The 20,107-nt window shown below is 34.8% G+C and overlaps 1 protein-coding gene and 1 long non-coding RNA gene across 4 annotated transcripts in view; one reads left to right on the top strand and one right to left on the bottom strand.

Moving 5' to 3' along the window:
- Fyb1 (FYN binding protein 1) overlaps nucleotides 1–20,107 on the top strand; it is a 167,920-nt gene that overhangs the window by 128,658 nt on the left and 19,155 nt on the right. For 2 of the 3 annotated variants that reach the window (XM_040272624.2, XM_005325673.5), the window contains exons 5-14: nucleotides 932–951; nucleotides 1,370–1,404; nucleotides 2,284–2,404; nucleotides 8,432–8,591; nucleotides 9,104–9,248; nucleotides 14,016–14,032; nucleotides 15,095–15,161; nucleotides 15,993–16,130; nucleotides 17,813–17,838; nucleotides 18,873–18,939. In XM_040272624.2, the coding sequence (XP_040128558.1) occupies nucleotides 932–951; nucleotides 1,370–1,404; nucleotides 2,284–2,404; nucleotides 8,432–8,591; nucleotides 9,104–9,248; nucleotides 14,016–14,032; nucleotides 15,095–15,161; nucleotides 15,993–16,130; nucleotides 17,813–17,838; nucleotides 18,873–18,939 (796 nt within the window). The remainder of the gene's footprint in view (nucleotides 1–931; nucleotides 952–1,369; nucleotides 1,405–2,283; nucleotides 2,405–8,431; nucleotides 8,592–9,103; nucleotides 9,249–14,015; nucleotides 14,033–15,094; nucleotides 15,162–15,992; nucleotides 16,131–17,812; nucleotides 17,839–18,872; nucleotides 18,940–20,107) is intronic. The other variant, XM_040272626.2, reaches the window with a different exon arrangement.
- On the bottom strand, nucleotides 10,946–12,458 carry LOC144365600 (uncharacterized). The gene is made up of 2 exons (XR_013424233.1): nucleotides 12,167–12,458; nucleotides 10,946–11,009 (listed from the first exon to the last, which is right to left on the bottom strand). It is a non-coding gene; the product is annotated as an uncharacterized LOC144365600 (long non-coding RNA).

Raw genomic sequence — 20,107 nt, 5'->3', positions numbered from 1 at the left:
CCGGGACATAAATTTTGATATAACCAAATTCATTAATTTTTGTTTTACATTATGTGGTTTTTAAGTTTTGTTTAAAAAGTCTTCCTTTCTAGGAAATAAAACTGTTTCCTATTTTCTGTGAACTTCATCAGTTGTATTTAGGTCTTTAACATCTTCACTGCTCCCACCCTTTGACCCTTTGAGAATTCAATAGGAATCTAGATTTGCTGCTTCATATCTGGAGCTGGTTTTCTAATTACCATACTCGAAACAATCCATCCTTTTCTCATTAATTTAAAGTGTCACCATTATACTCTGTCAACTCTAAATGTGTAATGGCTGTGTCTATGTAAATTGTATCTGTTATTGAACTCTCTGGTCTGTTCCATTGGTTTATTTGTCTGATCTTATACCAACACTTCACTATTTGTACTAAAATGCTCTTAGTATTACCAATTTATTGCTCTTAATGTTACATTATGTCTTGGTATTGGGAATAGTGGATATTATACAAAAGTCTCAAGGAGCAAAATATTTTAAAAATCTAATTAACTTGATGTATTTGATACATTAAAGAAAAACCCTAGGGAACAAATGTGTCAAAAGTGTGAACTATTTGTGATTTTTTTAAAAATAATGCTTTGTTTTACATGAGCCCATAGAATCAAATGAGTCTGCCTTACTTATAAGGAATAAATGATGTTATAATTTTTTGGCTTTTGCATTATTTTATGAAAGCAAATAAAATTATTTTATAATTCAATTACAGTTATGAAAAAATCCATAGTAAGGATCTAAGACATATTCTATTTTGTGCTTTATATCTCTGTTAATGCATAAATTCTGTAAGATTATGAACTCTTTCAAGTATTATCAGATTATATCAGAAAATCACATATTAAAGTGCCTCTTAATAACAATGTATTAAATTTGTTTTTTTCAAATCCTTTAGGTACTGGAACTCTAGATGAGGTCAGATTTTATTAATTTTCTGTTTATATTGTACTGTTATCATTAGAATATTTAATATTATTATTTGCTTATAAACGAAATGAAAATTTTTATGAGCAGTGATTTTTTTCTATTTATAATCCTCATTCAAAATGCTTGAGACATTAAAAAACAATCAGTACATGTAGTGTTGTGGTACTGAACATAAACATGTCTATCTACACATCTCAATGATACAGCAAGATAAAAAATGAAATCCTTTTATGCTCGCTTTCCTAATCTCTCAAGAATAAAAAAAAATTAATAAGCCAAACTTACTTATGTTTAAATTGCATAAATTTGCAAAATCTTGCTTAACAAAATATTTGATCAATGAAATATGTTCATGTTACCTTTTTGAAGAATTGAAATTAATCATTATCTATGTTTTTCTTAACAGGAACAAGAAAGTGAAGGAGAAACATATGAAGACATGTATGAACTATATTTTCTACCATAATAGTTTTCTTCTAAGCTGAATATGTTTTGTAAGAGGGAGTGTGGGTATATACCAACACCAGGGGGACAAGTTCATTTTGTTCAAATGATTGACATGTAATGATAATTTCCATACAAAGAACTTAAATTTCCTTATTTCTCTAAGGATTCTATAGAGGACTCTATTAACAAGTGATTGTGTGAAAGGCTATAGATCTGCAGACTACTAGAAAGACCACAGGCAGGGAATCAGACATAAGAATCTGTTATTTCTTGATTTCTGTGTGTCCTTGAGCAAATGAATTAATATATGTATTATGCCTTTTTCATCTGGGCACTGGTGGCCTGTGAGAAGCAGTTAGCACAGTACCCACATGCCAAAGTTTCATCTTGTTGGAAAGATGTTAAAAATGGCTCCAAAATGGGTATCCAGGGTAAAAGTAAACATGAATTGAATGTATTTTTAATCATATGTTGAACCCAGCTATCTTAATTTTCTTTACCCAGTTCTTATTCAACCAATTTTGTCCCAAGTTTCTGAATCGAGGGGTACATGTGCACCTGTGAATGCATGCTCATGAAAGACAGAGGAAGATTAATAATTTTGTTCCTCCAACATGCAGCAAAGACAGGGTCTTTCTAATCAGTTTCTTCCACTTGCTGCCACAAGTTGTAATGGGAAGCAGAGCCCCTAGAAGATAGTCCCTGCTGTATGTCTCCTACTGATTTTAAAAACAATTTTGCACATCCAAGATTTTGACCTTCATCTACACTTCAGAGAGCATTTTATCTTTTGTGGAGAAACCTCTCTAGATAGTGAGCCCTGACCCATTGACACCTGCTGATGGGAAAACAACCTAAAATTTGTGTCCACAGAGAAACATCCAGAGAAAGAGACAAGAAACGGGAAAAGGAGGAAAAGAAGAGATTAGAACTAGAGAGAAAGGAACAGAAAGAGAAAGAAAAGAAAGAACAAGAATTAAAGAAGAAATTTAAAGTAAGAACTTAATTGCTGATGGGTGAAAGAGTAACATCCTTTTGTCAATTTACATGGCTGGGACATCATTCTTGAAAACTTACATAGTGGGAGAATTACTTAATCACTGTTTTGAAAAAGTATCTTCATGACATGCTTTTTTGGTCTCATACATTATCTTACCCATGCACTAAATAATGTAATATGATGAAATATAATAAAATCCAATTTGGGGGTTTGTAATCTGTGGGTCCTTAGGAGATCTTACATTGATTAAGTAAATGAATATTTCATTACTAACTCAACTTGGCTTTCCCCATTATACATTTCCTATTAGCCTATTTAGGCCAAAAGTATAGGATCACACACATAGATGTTCTGGTGGCATCCCATATAATGGTGCAAAGGACACAAATGCCTCCTGGTTGAAGCAAACTATCTCAGAATGACATTTTTTTTCAGCTATTCTAGTTGCTGGTATCTGGACTTGACTTACTTCTTTTTTCCCTGAGTACAGGAGATTGAGTCCAGGGGTGTTCTGCCATTAAGTTATACCCACAGCTCCATTGCCATGCTGACCTCAAACTTACAATTCACCTGCCGCAGCCTCCTGAGTACCTGGAATTACAGGTGCACACCACCACACCCAGCTCTGACTGAGATTTTTGCTTTTATTTTAAGCCAGTGTACATGCAGACACCTGATACCTGCTGTTTCTCATCCCTGTTGGTCTATCTCAATTTCTAATCTCTGTCTTCTCTGATCTCTGATATTTGTGTGACTTCTATTACAACCATCACAAAACACTACTTGCCAAGGTCTCGGCTTGGCACCAGAATCAAGAGGCACCACAGCTTTGTAGGTTCAAACAGCAATTCTTTATTCCCGCTCTCACACCGCCTCCACACAGGTCCAGGGGCAATCACGTTCTCTTGTCTGCCCGCACAATTCACCTACTCCACGAGGCTATCTCCAAATCCCATTTTAATCTCAGGAGAACTCAAGCAGCAGGAACACCCTAATCCCAGCAATAATCTTCAACCTCCAACTTCTCTAAAACCCATTACTTAAACTGGCAACGCCTTAAACTCAAGGAGCCTGTTACTTCCTCAAACCTTATCAGCTCTAAACCCGGATCCGCCTTGGTCCTTGAGCAAGGTCACCTTATTAAAGCATGCATGCAATGTCCCATCGAATGTCCTCTAAGCAGCATGGGGTACGCTTGGCAAGGAAATTTCGATGCGTCATTCCTACTTGGTAATGGCCCTCAGCATCTCCCCGCTTCTGATTAATTAAACAACAAGCAATGTGGCTTAGGACCGTGCCTGATAGGTTCTCCAATTCAACATGTGGTTCTTACCCGTCATGGGAGAACTGACCTTTACACGTCAGTTTCCTGTCTTAGGTTGAATCCACTGCAACCAGATCAACCCGTCACTGACTACCAGTTCAGCATTCAGCCATGCTTGTGGATAGGCCTAAGCACCAGTGGGGGGGTGAGGTTCTTGCCTCACCTCTGTTGGCCCCCAAATTTAATCTTGGTGCCAGTGGGGGGGTGAGGTTCTTGCCTCACCTCTGTTGGCCCCCAAATTTTAGACCATCACTAGTAGAAGGGAGGAAGATACAGAAATGCCACGACACCAAGCCAATTGACAGCTCCTTTGGAAAAATTGCATCACTGGTGACACCATCAGCAAAGATGCCAGCATTACCACAATTAACTTGGGGTGCGCTGGCAAGGAAATTGCATCACTGGTGACACCATCAGCAAAAATATGCCAGTAGTACCACAATTCGCTGCACCAGACGATAGTTCACAATGCATGCAACTGATATATAGTCCAGGCAAGTTCTGCAGGCAGTTCAAAGTGGAAGAGTCTTATCAATATGTCCATTTCCTCCCAAAGTAAATCAAGTCCTTGATTGAGCATTACTTGTTGAGTTATATTCATTGATGCATCAGTTTATACAGATTACTGCGGTAGCTATCATAGAAGCTGTAGTTTGGTTTTCTCAGTCTTCACCGGCACTGGGATGGAGATGGGAATTCTGGCAATGATGTTAAAGAGACATTGTCCTTGGTTAATCACTGCCGCAGATGTAAGAATAGCCAAGCTGGAGCTCTGGATATCAGCTGTTATGGATTTGAGTCAAATTATCTTCCTTTTCTGTAGAAATTGCTTTGGTTAACCTCTCTGGAATCCAAATCGGCTGCTGTTCTCCCTGTAGAAACACAAAAACAGAACCCCCAACTCCAGACAAACACTGGGTCAGAAGCTTTCCATTGTCCTGTTAGAATATCTTTCCAAAGTACCTTAGGCTTATGTACATTTTTTGGATACATATGTCTTTCCGCAGCATTAAGTCCTGATGAATCCAAATTTAGAAAGTTTAGAGTAAAAAGGGTTATTTTAAGTTTATCTTTGGGGGATAAATACCCCTTTAAGATCATTTTAAATTTAAGTCTTTCAAAAGCATTCTGCCTTACTTTTTAGAATTATTTTAGTCCTTATAATTTTTAGATGTGGTTTTAAACCATAGCTGTCTTAGCCTTTTGTATTTTCTATCTGAAATACCTTTATTTGACATTTTCAACTAATTTCTATCTTATTTCTATCTTCTAGTTTTATTCTAAAGTTTTTATATTTACCCTTAGTTGCTTTTATCTCTCCTAGTTTTCTTTTGTTTCCTATTTTGTGGGTTTAAATTCTTGTCTTTCTACATCTTTTTTATCTTCCTATATCTTTTTTATCTTTCTACATCTTCTCTCTTTTTTTTACCTTTCTGTACTTCTGTTTTTGAAGTTTACCACTTCAAATTTTTAATCTTCTTTATCTAAATCTTTTATCTTATTATCTTCCCATTTTCATGGGTTATATTTTTTTTCTCTGTCATGAAGGCATCTAAACCACCTTCAATTTAACCTTTTAAAGCCTCTTGCAACTTATTTAGACATTTTACAACTTTTTACTTTACCACACAAAAATTATCTCATTTCCCTCTTTTTGGTTTAATGAGTAAAGCAATCTTTTTTCTGCCATGAAGGTATCTCAACCACCTTCAATTTAACCTTTTAAAGCCTTTTAATTATCACTTATACTGTACTTTTAAATGTACTTTTTCACCACCTACAGTTTCATTCTTTTAAACGAGGCTTAGATTCTGTTTAAATCGCTTAATGTTAGTTTACATGGCTGCCCTTCAACCAAAGGCTCTTTTTTACTCCATTGAGAAGCTTTGTCTCAATCTGCCATGTACAAATACCTTTTTCTTCTTTCTTCCTTTCTCAAGCTTTTAAAGTAAGTCTAGTTTCCTCAAAATCTTTTAAAATGGCCTTTACAACTTTTTAATTTACCACACAGAGATTATCTCATCTAGAAACATTTATTTAACCTTTAACCTTTTATATTAGAATATATTTCCACATCTTGAACCTTTTATATCCCTTTTTTAACCGTTAACGCTTTTTATAAAATCACATTCTGAAACAACCCTTATAAGATTACTCCACTTTAATAAGATGAAATACTTTCATGTTTTTAAGGTACTATTATGCTGTAATTGAAACCCAACTGAAACTTCTTATACTATTTGTATATAAATTACACATGATAGAATATTAACACTTAGTAACCTTGTTTCAGCAAAGACACAGAGACCAAAGCAATATTAAACCTTTTTCCATTTCCCAATTTATGAAAACACACATAATGTTTAAATATATTACCTTATGGAACTTAATAAGTAAAGAGTACTTGATTTCATATTGAGTGGTTGATATTTTAACACTTTAGCTTTGTAAATTAATCAGATGTCTGTAAAAACCAAGATCTTAGACAAGTATAGTAAACAGAACTAGCCATCTCTTTCTTGTTGAAGAAAAATCCTTCTACAGGATACCATGATGGTCCCATTGATATACTTAATAACCCGTCTTTAAAAAGCCATGGGCTACATTTTTGTATTGTATCAACATATGCCCTAGCTGTTCTGGGTCTTACTGGGGTGCCTCCTTCCTCTAACAATTTCTCTTCCTCGGAGGCGAACAACTTCAAACCTTGAGTCAACCATTTTCCCCAGTTTGCCTGAGAAAGTTCTAGGAACAGGCAACTTGAAATAAAAACAAAATAAATCAAAACCAGAACACATTGTTTTTTGAAATGGTCACCCAATGTGTTTTCACCACAAGCTGTCCTTTCTTGACTATACCATCTTTGTTAACATAGCCCATCTGATCTGAGTCTGGCATTTCAAGTACATTTAGGGCAATTATCTGAATTTAAAAAAATTATTTTCATAAATTCATATCAGGTTTGCTTTAAATATTTACTCTTCTGAAGCATTTAATATATGATTGGAATTAAAACAACTTGATTTGCATAGAATTTCCTAGTAGATTTATTTATTAAATTATAGATTCAACTGCATGATGCAGAAAACACAACACAGAGTCAACAGATGTGGATTCAAAAACCACCTGCACATATGAGCTATATGACCTTGGGCTTACTACTTCTCTAAGACTCAGATTTTTTTCTTTTAATTTTTATTCTGTGAAGCAAGAATAAATAGTACTTTTACAGAAAGTTTGTTATAGAATTAACTAAAAAGTCACAAAAGTCACTGAATCTATTATATGCTCTTATTAAATTTTTAAAAAGCTGACTTACAATAAGTAAGTTCTGAGTGGAGTTTGAATATAAAAATTGTTTTACTCAGAATGCAGGCTACCAGTGTTTATATTTTACAAGTAAAGAAAATTAACTTCTTGAGAGAAAGAAATTATATAATTTTTTTTCATCTTTGCAGTACTGGGGATTTAACCCAGGCAAGCATTCTACCTCTGAGCTCTATCCTCAGAATGTTATTTTAATTTTATTTTGAGAGAAAGTCTAGATAAGATGCTGAGGCTGGCCTTGAACTTGCAATCCTCCTGCCTCAGCTTCCCAGGTAGTTGGGATTATAGGCATGTACCACCAAACCCAGCTTTATGTTACACTTTTTATGAACATATTACTCATTGTTTTCAAGGAATTATGTGAGGTCTTTTGCTTCTTTTGGAAAAATAAATTTTACATTATTCACTTATTCATTCAAAGAATATTTTTGAGTAAGAAAAATAGTGTGCCATGCTGCTATGAATTCAAAAAGTTTGTCAAGACTGACTTTAGGAGATATATTTCTTCCATAAGATATTAATAGATGCTTAGTTTTTTTAAAAAGTTAGATAAGTCTGAGAACTGAGCCTGTCTAATATCATGGCATACTCTAATTTAAGGTTTTAAAATTTCTTAATGGTATATAATTAATACCATGCCATTGTAAATTCAATAAAATAAGGTATAGCATCTTCAAAATTCACAATACATATTTACATATCAAAAGATCCAAGAAACCTATTTAAGATTAGGAAATTAGGAGTTTAGAATTATTGATCTAAATTAGATTATTCCCAGGGCTGGAGATGTAGCTCCATGGTAGAGCACTGGCTTAGCATGCCCAAGGCCCTGAGTCCAGTCAATTTCTTGGATCTATTGAACCAAATCAATTTTTTGGATTATGAATAAAGAAAGAGAGAGAAGGAAGGAAGGGATAGGTAGAGGGAGGGAGGAAAAGAAAAAGAGAAATAATAATTACACAATGCAAAGAGGAAAAACACTTCACCAAAAAACCACCAGCATATCCCATTAAAAAACACAAAGCTCTCAGCATAGAGTTGTATTTAAATGATATTCCATTATGAGGAGTTGCCTTTGCAAGCCTCCTGAAGTTCCTATGGACTACAGATGCCTGCCACTCTCTCCTGGCCCCCAAACACTGATTCACCTGTTCTTTGCTGGTCCTGTGTGGCCTCTGTGAGTTTTCCCTAATGCCCCTAGCAGAACATTCACCAGGAATGACATTTACCCTACATTTCTGTTAAAGTGTTGATATAGGCAGGTTAGCAAGTTGTGGGCTTATCTATCTTTCCAAACTGCATTCTTTAAGTTTTTCTGATAGCAAGGAAACCTGTTTTTTGTTTGTTTGTTTGTTTCTCTCTCATTGTAGCTAACGGGCCCTATTCAAGTCATTCATCTAGCAAAAGCTTGCTGTGATGTCAAAGGCGGAAAGAATGAACTGAGTTTCAAGCAAGGAGAAGAGATTGAAATAATCCGTATCACAGACAACCCTGAAGGAAAATGGTTGGGCCGAACAGCAAGGGGGTCATGTGAGTGTACATTTCCCTGTGGCTTTGAAGGGTTTTTTGTTTTTGTTTTTATTTTTTCATCAGTCAATATTAAATGTTCATATTCTTCCAGAACTACTACCATCAAGTTAGGAGTTACTGGGTTGTCAAAGGTGGGAAAATCTAAAATGGCAAGAATGGACCCATTTTCACATCATTTATATTCTTAGTGGGAACCAATGTAAAGTTGTATATTATTCTAGGGAGGTCAGAGGTCATTAGTTTCTTCATTCAGGTGACAATTTGGGGAAATGTTTCATGTGAGTCATTTTTAAATCTTTAAAATACACCCTAGACTTACCCCAAAACACAACAGGATAAACCTTTGACAGAATACAGTAAAATGTGTCCACCTAGGAAGTGTATAATTCAGAATTGAAAGCAGGTAAATAAAGGGGAATTTTAAAGAACAAATGTGCAACAGATATTTTATTCACAATTTTAAAATATGTAAGTGGTAGTTGCCTAAACCTAAGTCTTTTCCTTTTTGGTAGATGGCTATATTAAAACAACTGCTGTAGAAATTGACTATGATTCTTTGAGACGGAAGAAATCCTCTCTCAGTGCTCTATCGTCAAAGCCTGTTGAAGACGACCAAGAAGTATATGATGACGTTGCAGAGCAGGATACTAGCACCAGGTATGTGCCAGCACACACTGTAAGACAGACCAGATTGTCTCCTTGTTGGAGATTATGTTTCAAAACCCTAGACTCTTACCTTCTTTATTTCCTAATGTTCTCTATCACTAAATCGCCACTTGTACCAACCCAATGTCCTTGTAAGGTCACTGGAAACTAAATAGTCTTCTGTTCTACTTTTTGGTTTTAAAATATAGTGGGCCACTTGCCAGAGCATGTCAAATGTGTTGTCATTGCAAAGCATTGTTTTGTAGTATTTGTTAGTATCTTATTTTAGTTATGTTCCTAAAGCAAATAGGATTTGGTAAAACATAAAGAAAAAAAAAAGTTAGCCCTTTTTTTACTCTGAAATCTAAGACTAAATACATTATTATTTGAAAATATAACAGTAAAAATGTTTTTTTAAAAAAAATTTAATTGTAGTTGGACACAACACCTTTATCTTATTTATTTATTTTTATGTGGTGCTGAGGATCAAACCCAGGGCCTTGCATGTGCTAGGTGAGCACTGTACCGCTGTGCCACAAGGCCAGCCCCAGGAAAAATGGTTTTTATGACAACAGTTTTTTGTTTGTTTGTTTGTTTGTTGGTACTAGGGATTGAACCCAGGGGTACCTAAATACTGAGCCAAATTCCCAACCTTTATATATATATATTTAGAAACAGGATCTCACTGAGTTGCTGAGGGTCTCAATAAGATGCTGAAGCTGGCTTTGAACTTGCAATCTTCTGCCTCAGCCTCCCAAGCTACTGGGATTACAGGTGTGATCCAGCTTGCCTTGCCAACAATTTACTCTTTAAATGTCAAATTTCAGTTCCCTATGATCCCTGGACATCAACTAAGGATAAATTTATATTTATATATCCTTATACAGATAACTGAACCCAGGGGTGTTTAACCACTGAGCTATATCATTGACCCCTTTTTGTATTTTATTTAAAGACAGGGTCTCACTGAGTTGCTTAGAGCCTTGATAAACTGCTGAGGCTGGCCTTGAACTCAAGATCCTCCTGCCTCAGCCTCCTGAGCTGCTGGGATTATAGGCATGTGCTACTGTGCCTGGCCTCTAAGGGTACAATTTTCTATTGGCCATATCCTCCACCCAGTTAGGGTGATCTCCCCTCCAATAATAACAGGAATGCCTGCTTAGAACAAGACACTGTTTCTGGAAGAAGTTGGAGAAGAAATCGGCTCTTTTCCCTCATTCCTCTGTATTAAATCAGCTTTGCATTGCTATAATTAAATACCTGGGGCAATTAACTTATGAAGGGGAAAGTTTTATTTAATCACAGTTCTGGATGTTCCAGTCCCAAATCAAGCAGTCCCATTGCTTTGGGCCTCTGGTAAAGATGCCAGATAGTAATGACAGGGAGTATATGTCAGAGAAAACTGCTCACATTACAAAGCAGGAAGTAGGGGGTGAAGGAGAAAGAACCGAGGTGCATAATTCCCTCCAGGGGCCTGCCCACAGGACTATGAAACTTCCATCAGGCCTCAACTCTTACAAGTCCATAGCACTCCCGGTACCCACATTCTAGGGACCAAATCTTTGACACATGGGCCTTTGGAGAAGGAGAACTATCCAAATTCAAACCAGGAACCCTTTCTTCCCTTCTTTCCTTCCTCAGTCTTCAATTTCCTTCTCTCTACATCCTTCCTCTTCCCTCTGTCCTGGATCTGATCTTTCTTTGTCCTTTCTGCTGTACTTTTTTATTCCTTTTCTTCTTCCATTTCTTTTTTCCTCCAATATCTTCTGTTTCCTTTAAAAGACAGAATGCCCTCAAGTTGAAGGGAAAGTAGTAGAAAAATTTCCAGCCTAAATAAGAATCCTCATTTTTCTATGCCCACCTTATGAAATCAATAAATCTCAATTAATGTCTCAAAAAAAACCACAATTTTTTACCTGAGTAAAACTGTGTATGCATGTTTCATGACTCAAATTGAAAAGGAGAAATTTTTAAAAGTATCAATAAATGGTAAAAGCACCAAGTTAGTAATATACTTATAAAGCATATGAAGAATTAAATTTCCTTCTTATGATCCTTTACCTTATATAATCATTCTTTCTCATTTTGTTGCTTTAAGGTAGTTTTGTCTTTCTAAATTATAGCTCCTAGGCCTTCTCACCATTTTATAACCATAAATTACACAAAATACACATGCAAAGCATGCACTACAGTCTGCAGATCATACACTGGCCTTCACAATAAGAAGCATATTGACCTTGTTTGGGCATCAGATGAAGTTCCCAATGGTTAACATTCTTCAATTTACATAATTTTCTGGACATGAATATGTCAAATATTTATCAGTTCATATGCAGTATTTTTATCTTATTTGCTTTTTTAAAAATGCATTTCTTTTGGAGGGCTTTAAAGAACCCCATTTGCAATAAGTACACATTTTCACTGGTATGTAAACTCAAGAAAAATAAATAAATCAATAGAAAAGGAATAATGTTCCTAAAAGCATAATTTAACCATAATTAGGAGAACATATCCCAAAACTATTCCTACTTTTTTATCCAGTTCATACATATCTTCATTCTAAACAACATGCTCTAGTTAGTAAACATGGAGCAGAAAAGTGTTCTATTTAATAAGAGGATAGGTTGGTGTACAGTTTTAATGTTTGATCTCTTAATCATAACCCCACAATGTTTACTAGCAGTTACCCCTCCCCATGCATATTTAATAAGAAAATTGAAGAAGAAACTCTTTCTACACATGGGTTATTTTTGAAACTACAGCTGCTGCTAGCCGAGTTCTCATAACAGAACAGGCTTTGTCCTTAGCAGAAAAGGGGAAGATGCTGAGTGTAGCCGGCAGCTTGCTGGAGCAAGAATAAGGAAAGAAGTCACCATCATCATGAGGCCCTTCGCCCTCCCCCAGGTCTGCCATCTCCCTCTACCCTCTACCTGCTGCTTCCTGATTTCCTCAGGGTGAGAAATGGCTGTGTGCTTCAGACTCTGAGAGCAGGCACAAGACTTGAAAGCACAGGCTCTGACAGCTGTCCTTCCCTCTGTCTTCTCAACTGCAGTGGTTTCTGTAATGCCTGTGAAGGAAAGGCAATTGGGGATGAACGTAGCACTCTGCTATCACACAGAAAATCCATGGATTTCTCTCTTCCCCTCTCTTCTTCTCTCACTCGCTCTCCTTCGCCTGTCAAGTGTTTTATATTCTAAACAGGTCATTTTAGGAAGTTGAAGAATTGCTCTAGAGGGAAATAAGCAGGTGGCAGCTTTTCTCCTTGCTTATGACAACCCCACTCTTTAGAAACTGAGTATGAGAATCTCTGAGATGAAGCATACCAGAATGCAAACTGATTCTAACTGCTGGCTTCATGCTCTGAGGAAAGTGTCAGGGAAAATAGATGTGAGAATGGTTCAAGAGCAAGTAGAGAGTATACTTTAACTTCTTTATAAATAGTTTCTTATGTATATAGTACAATGATTATAACATGTTTTCCTATAAAGTTCCATTAGCAACAGTATGTTTTACTTCTAATTGACCCAAGATCTGCATCAGATCAATTTCCTCAATTGACTGTTAACATTAAGAAATCAGGGATGGGGGGAGGGGTCACGGAGGTAGGAAAGATGGTAGAATTACACCAATGGTGTAATTCTATTTCGTGTACAACCAGAGAAGCGGAAATTCTGCTCCATTTATGTACAATGAATCCAAGAGCTTTCTACTGTCATGTATAACTGATTAGAATTATTTAAAAATTTTTTAAAAAGAAATCAGATATGAGTATATAATTTTCCTGTATGGTTGTGACACCAAACTGATATCGGTTGCTGGCAAATTATCCAAAGGTCAAAAGTGAGGGGTGTAGGGAGCACAACTAGGTGTAGAAGTGGGTTTGGTCAAGTCATTTAAATCCTTAGAGCCTCAGCTTCTTTCTTGCAAATAGGGTATTGATTGAACAGATGACTTCTGAGTTTTTTCCAGTTCTCACAGTCTACATTGTCCTTGCTTTCAAATAACTCATACCAGAGTGGGAGATATAGGCAAGAAAACATATCATTATAAACACTAAAATAGATAAAGTATAGAATGTTAGGAAGTGAATAATTTAATAAATAGAGATAATCTGGATTTAGAGAGTCATGGGCCATGCCATAAAAATTCCCCATGGAGGTTTCAGTGTTTTAAATCTTCTTTCTTTAAATAAAGATGTTTAATGTTATTTGGCTAAAAGTAAAATGCTATGATTCTAAGATATTGAAAGATCCTTGAATTTATAGCTCAATGATAATTCTTCTGTATGACTTCTAGAATAGTACTTTCAGGGTATTTTTTTTTAGTCAATCTGTGGAATTATGCAATAATGTATAATTTGAAAATTGCCTCATAGAAAAATGTTAAAAGCAAACAGAGGGGATGAGGATATAGCTCAGTTGGTAGAGAGCTTGCCTCACTTGCACAAGGCCCTGGGTTCAGTCTTCAGCATCACCAAAAAAAAAAAAAAAAAAAAACCAGAATCATGGAATTGAATATAAAATGTAGTATTGTGACTCACTTGGTTTTTGGTTTTTGTTTGACTTGCTAGGTTGTCTTGTTATGCACCTGTTATCACAAGAAACTTTTTTTTTTTTTGCTCTTCATATCACATCTTGGTGACTTTTAAATGGAATGTTATTTATCTTTTGTATAACTGCTCAATGTATATTATTTATTATAATATATTATTTGCTTCCTGAGAGCTAAATAACTCATGTATTAATTTCATATTTCTGGTTTTTTTTCATATAACCACAGTCATAGTGGAAGTGGAGGTAAGACACACACTTTTTGTCAATGTTTACAAGTTTCTTTACAACATTTTTAGTATGTTAATGAAAAACTATTTAGTTTGCCAATATAGAAGAAGATCTTAATGTGGAGAAAGAACACTGGCCTGAGAGTTAATGATCTGGATGCTAGTCATGGTCACCTAGTGACTCTGAACAACTCACTTTTTTCTTTCAAATTTGTTGTGAATTCCAGCTTGACACCACTTTCAGTGTATCCAAGGTGTTCTTAGTTTGTGCCAACTGTCCAAGCAGTTACTAAAAGCAGGCCACTTTATGTGTAAAAATATGCTTGCTTAGAGAACAGCTTTTATGGTTGTATGACTGCGGCTCCTAAAAGACCCCTGAATTTCTTAGTAACAAAACAGGGCTCAAGTTTTCATACAAAAAGTTAAATTTCAAGTTCATTGTACCTTTTCTTGTACCTAGAACATGTTTGGTGAAACTTTATTAAATAAATGTTTATAAAATATCAAGATTCTTAAAGAGTATACAATAACAAATGAGTCAAGAAAGAGCTTAAATTTAACATACAAGCATTAAAATATCATCTTTCTTTTCTTCCTGTTTTGTAACCCACCAACATTTACAGATTCACCTTTCAATCTATTGGATTCTCTTCACTTACATCTTGATCCGTATTATTTTCTGAAAGTCTGCTCACTATTCACTAAATGTTTTTCTCATTGACTTGATTCTCTACCATGAATACCTCCCTTACTCAGTTTTTCTTTTTCTCGTGTTTATTCTTCCACATCACTTTCATCTCAAGTTCAGAGCACCTTATTTTATCTCTCCTTCTTCATTGTCATTTCTGCCCCCCAAATTTTTATGAAATGATAAACAAAACAATGAAGTTACCTACTATCTATATAGAGTGGGAAATTAAGGAGGTTTTTTAGTTGATTGGTTTGTCTTTTTAAGTGGTTTATATAGAAGAGAAATAATTTCTTCTGTCAAATAAGAAAAATTTATTATCAAAATATGATTGATATGTATGTGACCATATTATAAAATTAACAGATTTTCTCCCTAATCCAAATAAAGGGTTCCCACCACCACCACTAGATGATGACATTTACGATGGAATAGAAGAGGAAGAGTCTAATGATGGGTAAGAATAATCAGTGGGTTGCCTTTTTGCAAAATATTATATACATATGGAAATTTAGTTTTAATTTCCAATTAAGATAAAAAGCAGAAAGCGGTGTTCTTTATTTCATTCCCCAAAATGATTTGAGGGTTTAATCAAAAACAATTGTAACTGAATCACACTTCTAATAAAGATGGTAGATTGTTTGGAACAATCTCAGCAACTATGGCAAAAGAAATAAAACAGGTATAAATTATAAGCGGTGTAGATTTTTTTTACACTTTTTCCAATTGGTTATTTATTAAATTGATCATTTATTTTTATAATGCTATCTGAAGTGTTTATCAATTACATGGCTATATTTGTAGAAGAACATAATTGTAAACAGCCCAAGTAAATTTAGATTATTTGCTACCAATGGCAGAACCAATATTGATTAGTTAATATTTTAGCTTGTGTAATAGACATCTTAATATTTGTGATAATTTATGGGAATAATAATATTTTAGTTTAATAATAAATTTTCTCTTGCCATTTTTAAATAGCATATTAAAGTTTAAGATCAATTAATTTCTTAATTTTAATTATATATAAAGCTAAATCAATGCTTTAAACTTAATTCTGACTTAACTTTATATTTTAAGAATCAAGATATATTACTAAATGGAAAATATGACCCACCTAGTAGAAACAATATTCAAACACAAGATCTATAGGCTTAATAGCACCACCTCATTGATTACAGGTTTACTTGCTACCTGACAGTGTAATTATAACACATCTAGATATCCACACAATGTTTTCATGGTCTGCTGGTTATCTCATTCTAATTAATGCCTGCATGCTCCAAAGCTCCACACTACAGGTGGAAGAGAAGAGTAGCACGTGGTCCTGGGGGATTTTGAAGATGATAAAGGGAAAAAGTGACAAAAAGAAAAGTATACGAGAGAAACGTAAAGTCTCTGAGTCAGACAATGATGAAGGTTCATCGTAAGAGTCGACCAGCTGAACTCAGTGCACAATAACTACACTAATTTTAATTGAATTAAATGCTACTAATATTCTATAACTAATAATCAAATCCTGATAGGCTTAAACCATCTTGATGTTATTGGCCATTAATTATCTTAGACTCACATATGGTGTCATGCTTAAACTCACAAATTAATTACATAAGAGAAGCCCAAGTATTCAAAAATCATCATTTAATTCAAAGACAATTTACTTTTTTCACAAACACACACAACACACAGCACATAAACCCTCATATGCTCACACACACATGAATACACCATTTAGTGGGGCTTTTTTTTAAGTTATAACTTTCCATCTAAAAGCTTGTAATTCCAATTCCAGCACTGCAAATAGTAAAATATGTTGTATTTTATATTGACAAATCTTCAAATTTTCATTTCTCTGTTAAAAATGAATTTGCTAAAATTAAAGGGCACAATTTAGAATTTCTTTTCATTAAATATAATATTTAAAGTCTTTGTAACTCTGTTCCACAACAGCAATATATTAGTTCTATTTGAATTATATTCCTCCTATACTAAAATTATCTAAATATCTCAAGTTTGCCTAAATGAAGCCTAAGGCATGCATTTTCTTTTTCCATCCAAAAATAACCCTTTAGTATAAATCCTTACATATGAATTTGAAGGTTCATGTTCCCCAGCACAAGAAAGTCTGTTTTATATGTACTTAATGTATTCACCACATTTCACTAGAGGTAAAGTTGTTAATTCCATATAAAATTACCAATTTTAAACCTTTTATGAAACACCAAAAGACAGTGCACTTGAAATTTTAAGAAAACATTAGAATAAATCTTTGAACAGCATTACTCATATGTAATTTTTACTTAGAAATAAAATAATTGATTTTTTTTCTGCTTCCATTCCACCTAATTCTGATTTTGGATTATTTTAATTAATGATACCTCACAATCTCATAAGTCATTTCTATCCTATGCACTATTCTTTCAAAGATTTGTGTGTTTGTGTTTGTGTTTCTGTGTATTTAGAATCCACAGTTCAGGAAGAAAAAAAAGCAAAGCTGTTTTTCTGTTGCAACTAAACACCACCTAATTCTGATTTCAGATCACTTCTATTAATAAGCTCTCACTCTTTAGTTTGAGTGGATGTTCCTCTCTTATTCACTATTCTCCTGCTTTGAGGGAATATAATATGCATTTGGGGAAATATGGTCATATTCCTATGACCTTTGTTGATTTTTTACTCTGCATTTTTCTTCTTTAATTCTATTCAACAGTTTTGGACCAGTGATATGTATGTCACAAATGACTCCAAAATATGAAGTCTATTTAATTTATTCTGATGCAATAATATGTACAAACCTCAGAACAATTTGAAAATGTTGTTCAATGACTGTGGGCATTTATATATTTTATGTCAATTGACTGTCTTGATTTTTTTACTTTTTTTGGCCAACACTGGGGTGCAAAACAAAGTCTTGCTAAATTTCAAATTGATGCACAGATACTAGAACTCTGGAACAATGGAGGATAAGAAAGGAATGATGGTCAACAGATTAATTAACCTTTTTAAACCTCTGGGCTATTGCCTGTTCACACTTCTTTCATATAAAGAAATCATTTTTTCTAGGTTCATATTATACTGATTATATTTGTGTTTTCATTTTCTTTCCAGTTTCCCTTCTCCTCCTAAGCAATTGGGTAAGTAACAAAAACTAATTATATATTTTATATCTTTATTTCTTGCACATGGGGTAGTGGGAAACATTGGATGCAGTTACAGTATCTGCATTAAAGTCCTGACTTTGAATATAATAAATTATGTGACCTTACGCAAGCAACTTCACCTTGGATGGCCACGGCTGCTCAACAATAAAATGAGAAAATGACAAAGCTCAGCGTTTTAAAACAAATCTTCCAGAAAACACTGTGGAGTTGGGGATAAGTAGACAAGATGAACATCAATGTCCTCCATGTCTCTCTGCCCCATTTCAGTCCACACTTGATATATAGGATTCTCGCATATAAAAGCATGCCAGTTTATATGCCACTGAGGCCTTTTGAATCTAATTTCTTTGAATTTTTATACATAATTTATATTATATTTGGAAAATTTAAAGTTAAACCATTTTTTCTTTGTGCAGTTTTAGTCAAGTTTATCTTTTGATCTGCTGAGACAGTTCTTTCAAAGTTTTAAATTTACCTTGAACAAAATAAATCTAGACCAGCAAGTAGAACGGAAGTATTTAGAGGACAGACAGGCATAGACATAGATGCATAAATAGAATGATACATATGACTGAAGTGCTCCAAACCCTGCAGAATATGGATTTCAATGTCCATTTCCTATTGCTGGTGTCCAATAATGATGATTTCTTTCTCAGCAGTTTGTTACTCCTGTCATTCATTCCACTACTGAATATTTAGATAATTACTGTCACTGCACCATGAGTTTTTTTTTAGATAATGGTAGCTATAATCATAGAATCATGATCATTGTTTTTTTCTTTCTTTATTCTTTTTTTTTTGAGGAAAATTTAATACACACAACTTAGAAGATAAGAACCTCCCCATTTGAGTAGCAAACAATGCTTGTAAGAGAAAAGTCCTCAGACTCCAGGAAATCTTCTGGCTTTTATTCTTGAAGCAATCTTTATATTAAAGACATCAATGAATACTCCTATCAAAATTTAAGTGAATAGTGTTTTAGTCTTTGATCTTCTGTCTTTTATTAGACGTGGGAGAAGAAGTATATGATGATGTGGATGCTTCAGATTTCCCTGCTCCACCAGCAGAAGTGAGGTAATAAAAATGCTTTCCTTATAATGAAGGATTGAGAATGAGATTGTTCTAGAAAATTCAACTGGAATAAAATCCTGATGGGATGTGTGTCTACTGTGTGCCATCTCGTGGATCAGCTCTTGCTAAAGTTGTGTTCCCTTCTGCTCTCAGCTCTAACTCTCTGCCAGGTCTATAAGCCAATTGTCCCCATCCTCCTCCTTCTCCCCAGTTGCCTTCTGCCCCCCTTTTCCTTCCCCGTACCCTGGTTTTGCAGTTCTGCTAATTGTCTCCTGATTAACCTCACTGACTTGGTAACTCACTGATGTCTGCATTCATGTGCTCATTCATTCACTGGGAAATATATTTGAGATTCTTATCATAAACCATTTCAATAATTCATCTCTCCTTATTTTTACTCTTATCCCAAAATGAAATTTGCCTTTAATATACTCCTTACCTTATATCTCAGCCCTCGCCCTTCTGTTCAAGCCACTTCTATCCTCCATCAGAGAGCTTCCTTTATGAAGGAGAAAAAAAAAAAGAGAAATGTTTTTTTTAAGGATTTTAAGGAATGTCTATTTTTCCCCCCCGACAAAAGCATCAGAGTCTCAAAAGTTCCATTTAAAATAAGAAGGAAAAAAAAAAAGTCGACAGTGAATAGTGACCTTCTCTAGCTTAACTGAGGTTTCAATTTAATTTTACGTAAAAATTGTTTGAGCCAGGCTCAGTGGTACACACCTGTCATCCCAGCAACTCGGGGGAAGCTGAGGCAGGAGGATCACGAGTTCAAAGCCAGCCTCAGCAAAAGCAAGGAGCTAAGCAACTCAGATCCTGTCTCTAAATAAAATAGAAAATAAAATAGGGCTGGGGATGTGGCTCAGTGGTCAAGTGCCCCTGAGTTCAATTCCCAATACCCTGCCCCTCCAAAATTGTTTGAAAATCTGTTAAAATCAGTTAATACAAAAGGAGTACCTTTTGAAAATTATTTTGGGATAGAACATTACATGGTAGGATACTTCCAGATTTTCAACCAAATATGTGAGATGATCTGATAATACTGCATATAAAAAACAAGAATGCCCTGTTATACTAAAAGAAAGACAAATAAAAAGTTGGTGGCGCTAGGGTTGTGGCTCAGTGTTAGAGCACTTGTCTAGCGTGTGTGAGGCCCTGGGTTCCATTCTCAGCA

Source organism: Ictidomys tridecemlineatus, chromosome 1, assembly GCF_052094955.1.
Source record: "Ictidomys tridecemlineatus isolate mIctTri1 chromosome 1, mIctTri1.hap1, whole genome shotgun sequence".
Lineage (NCBI taxonomy): Eukaryota > Metazoa > Chordata > Mammalia > Rodentia > Sciuridae > Ictidomys > Ictidomys tridecemlineatus.
Note: the sequence above shows the minus strand (reverse complement) of the source record. Positions and strands in the feature narration are given on the sequence as shown.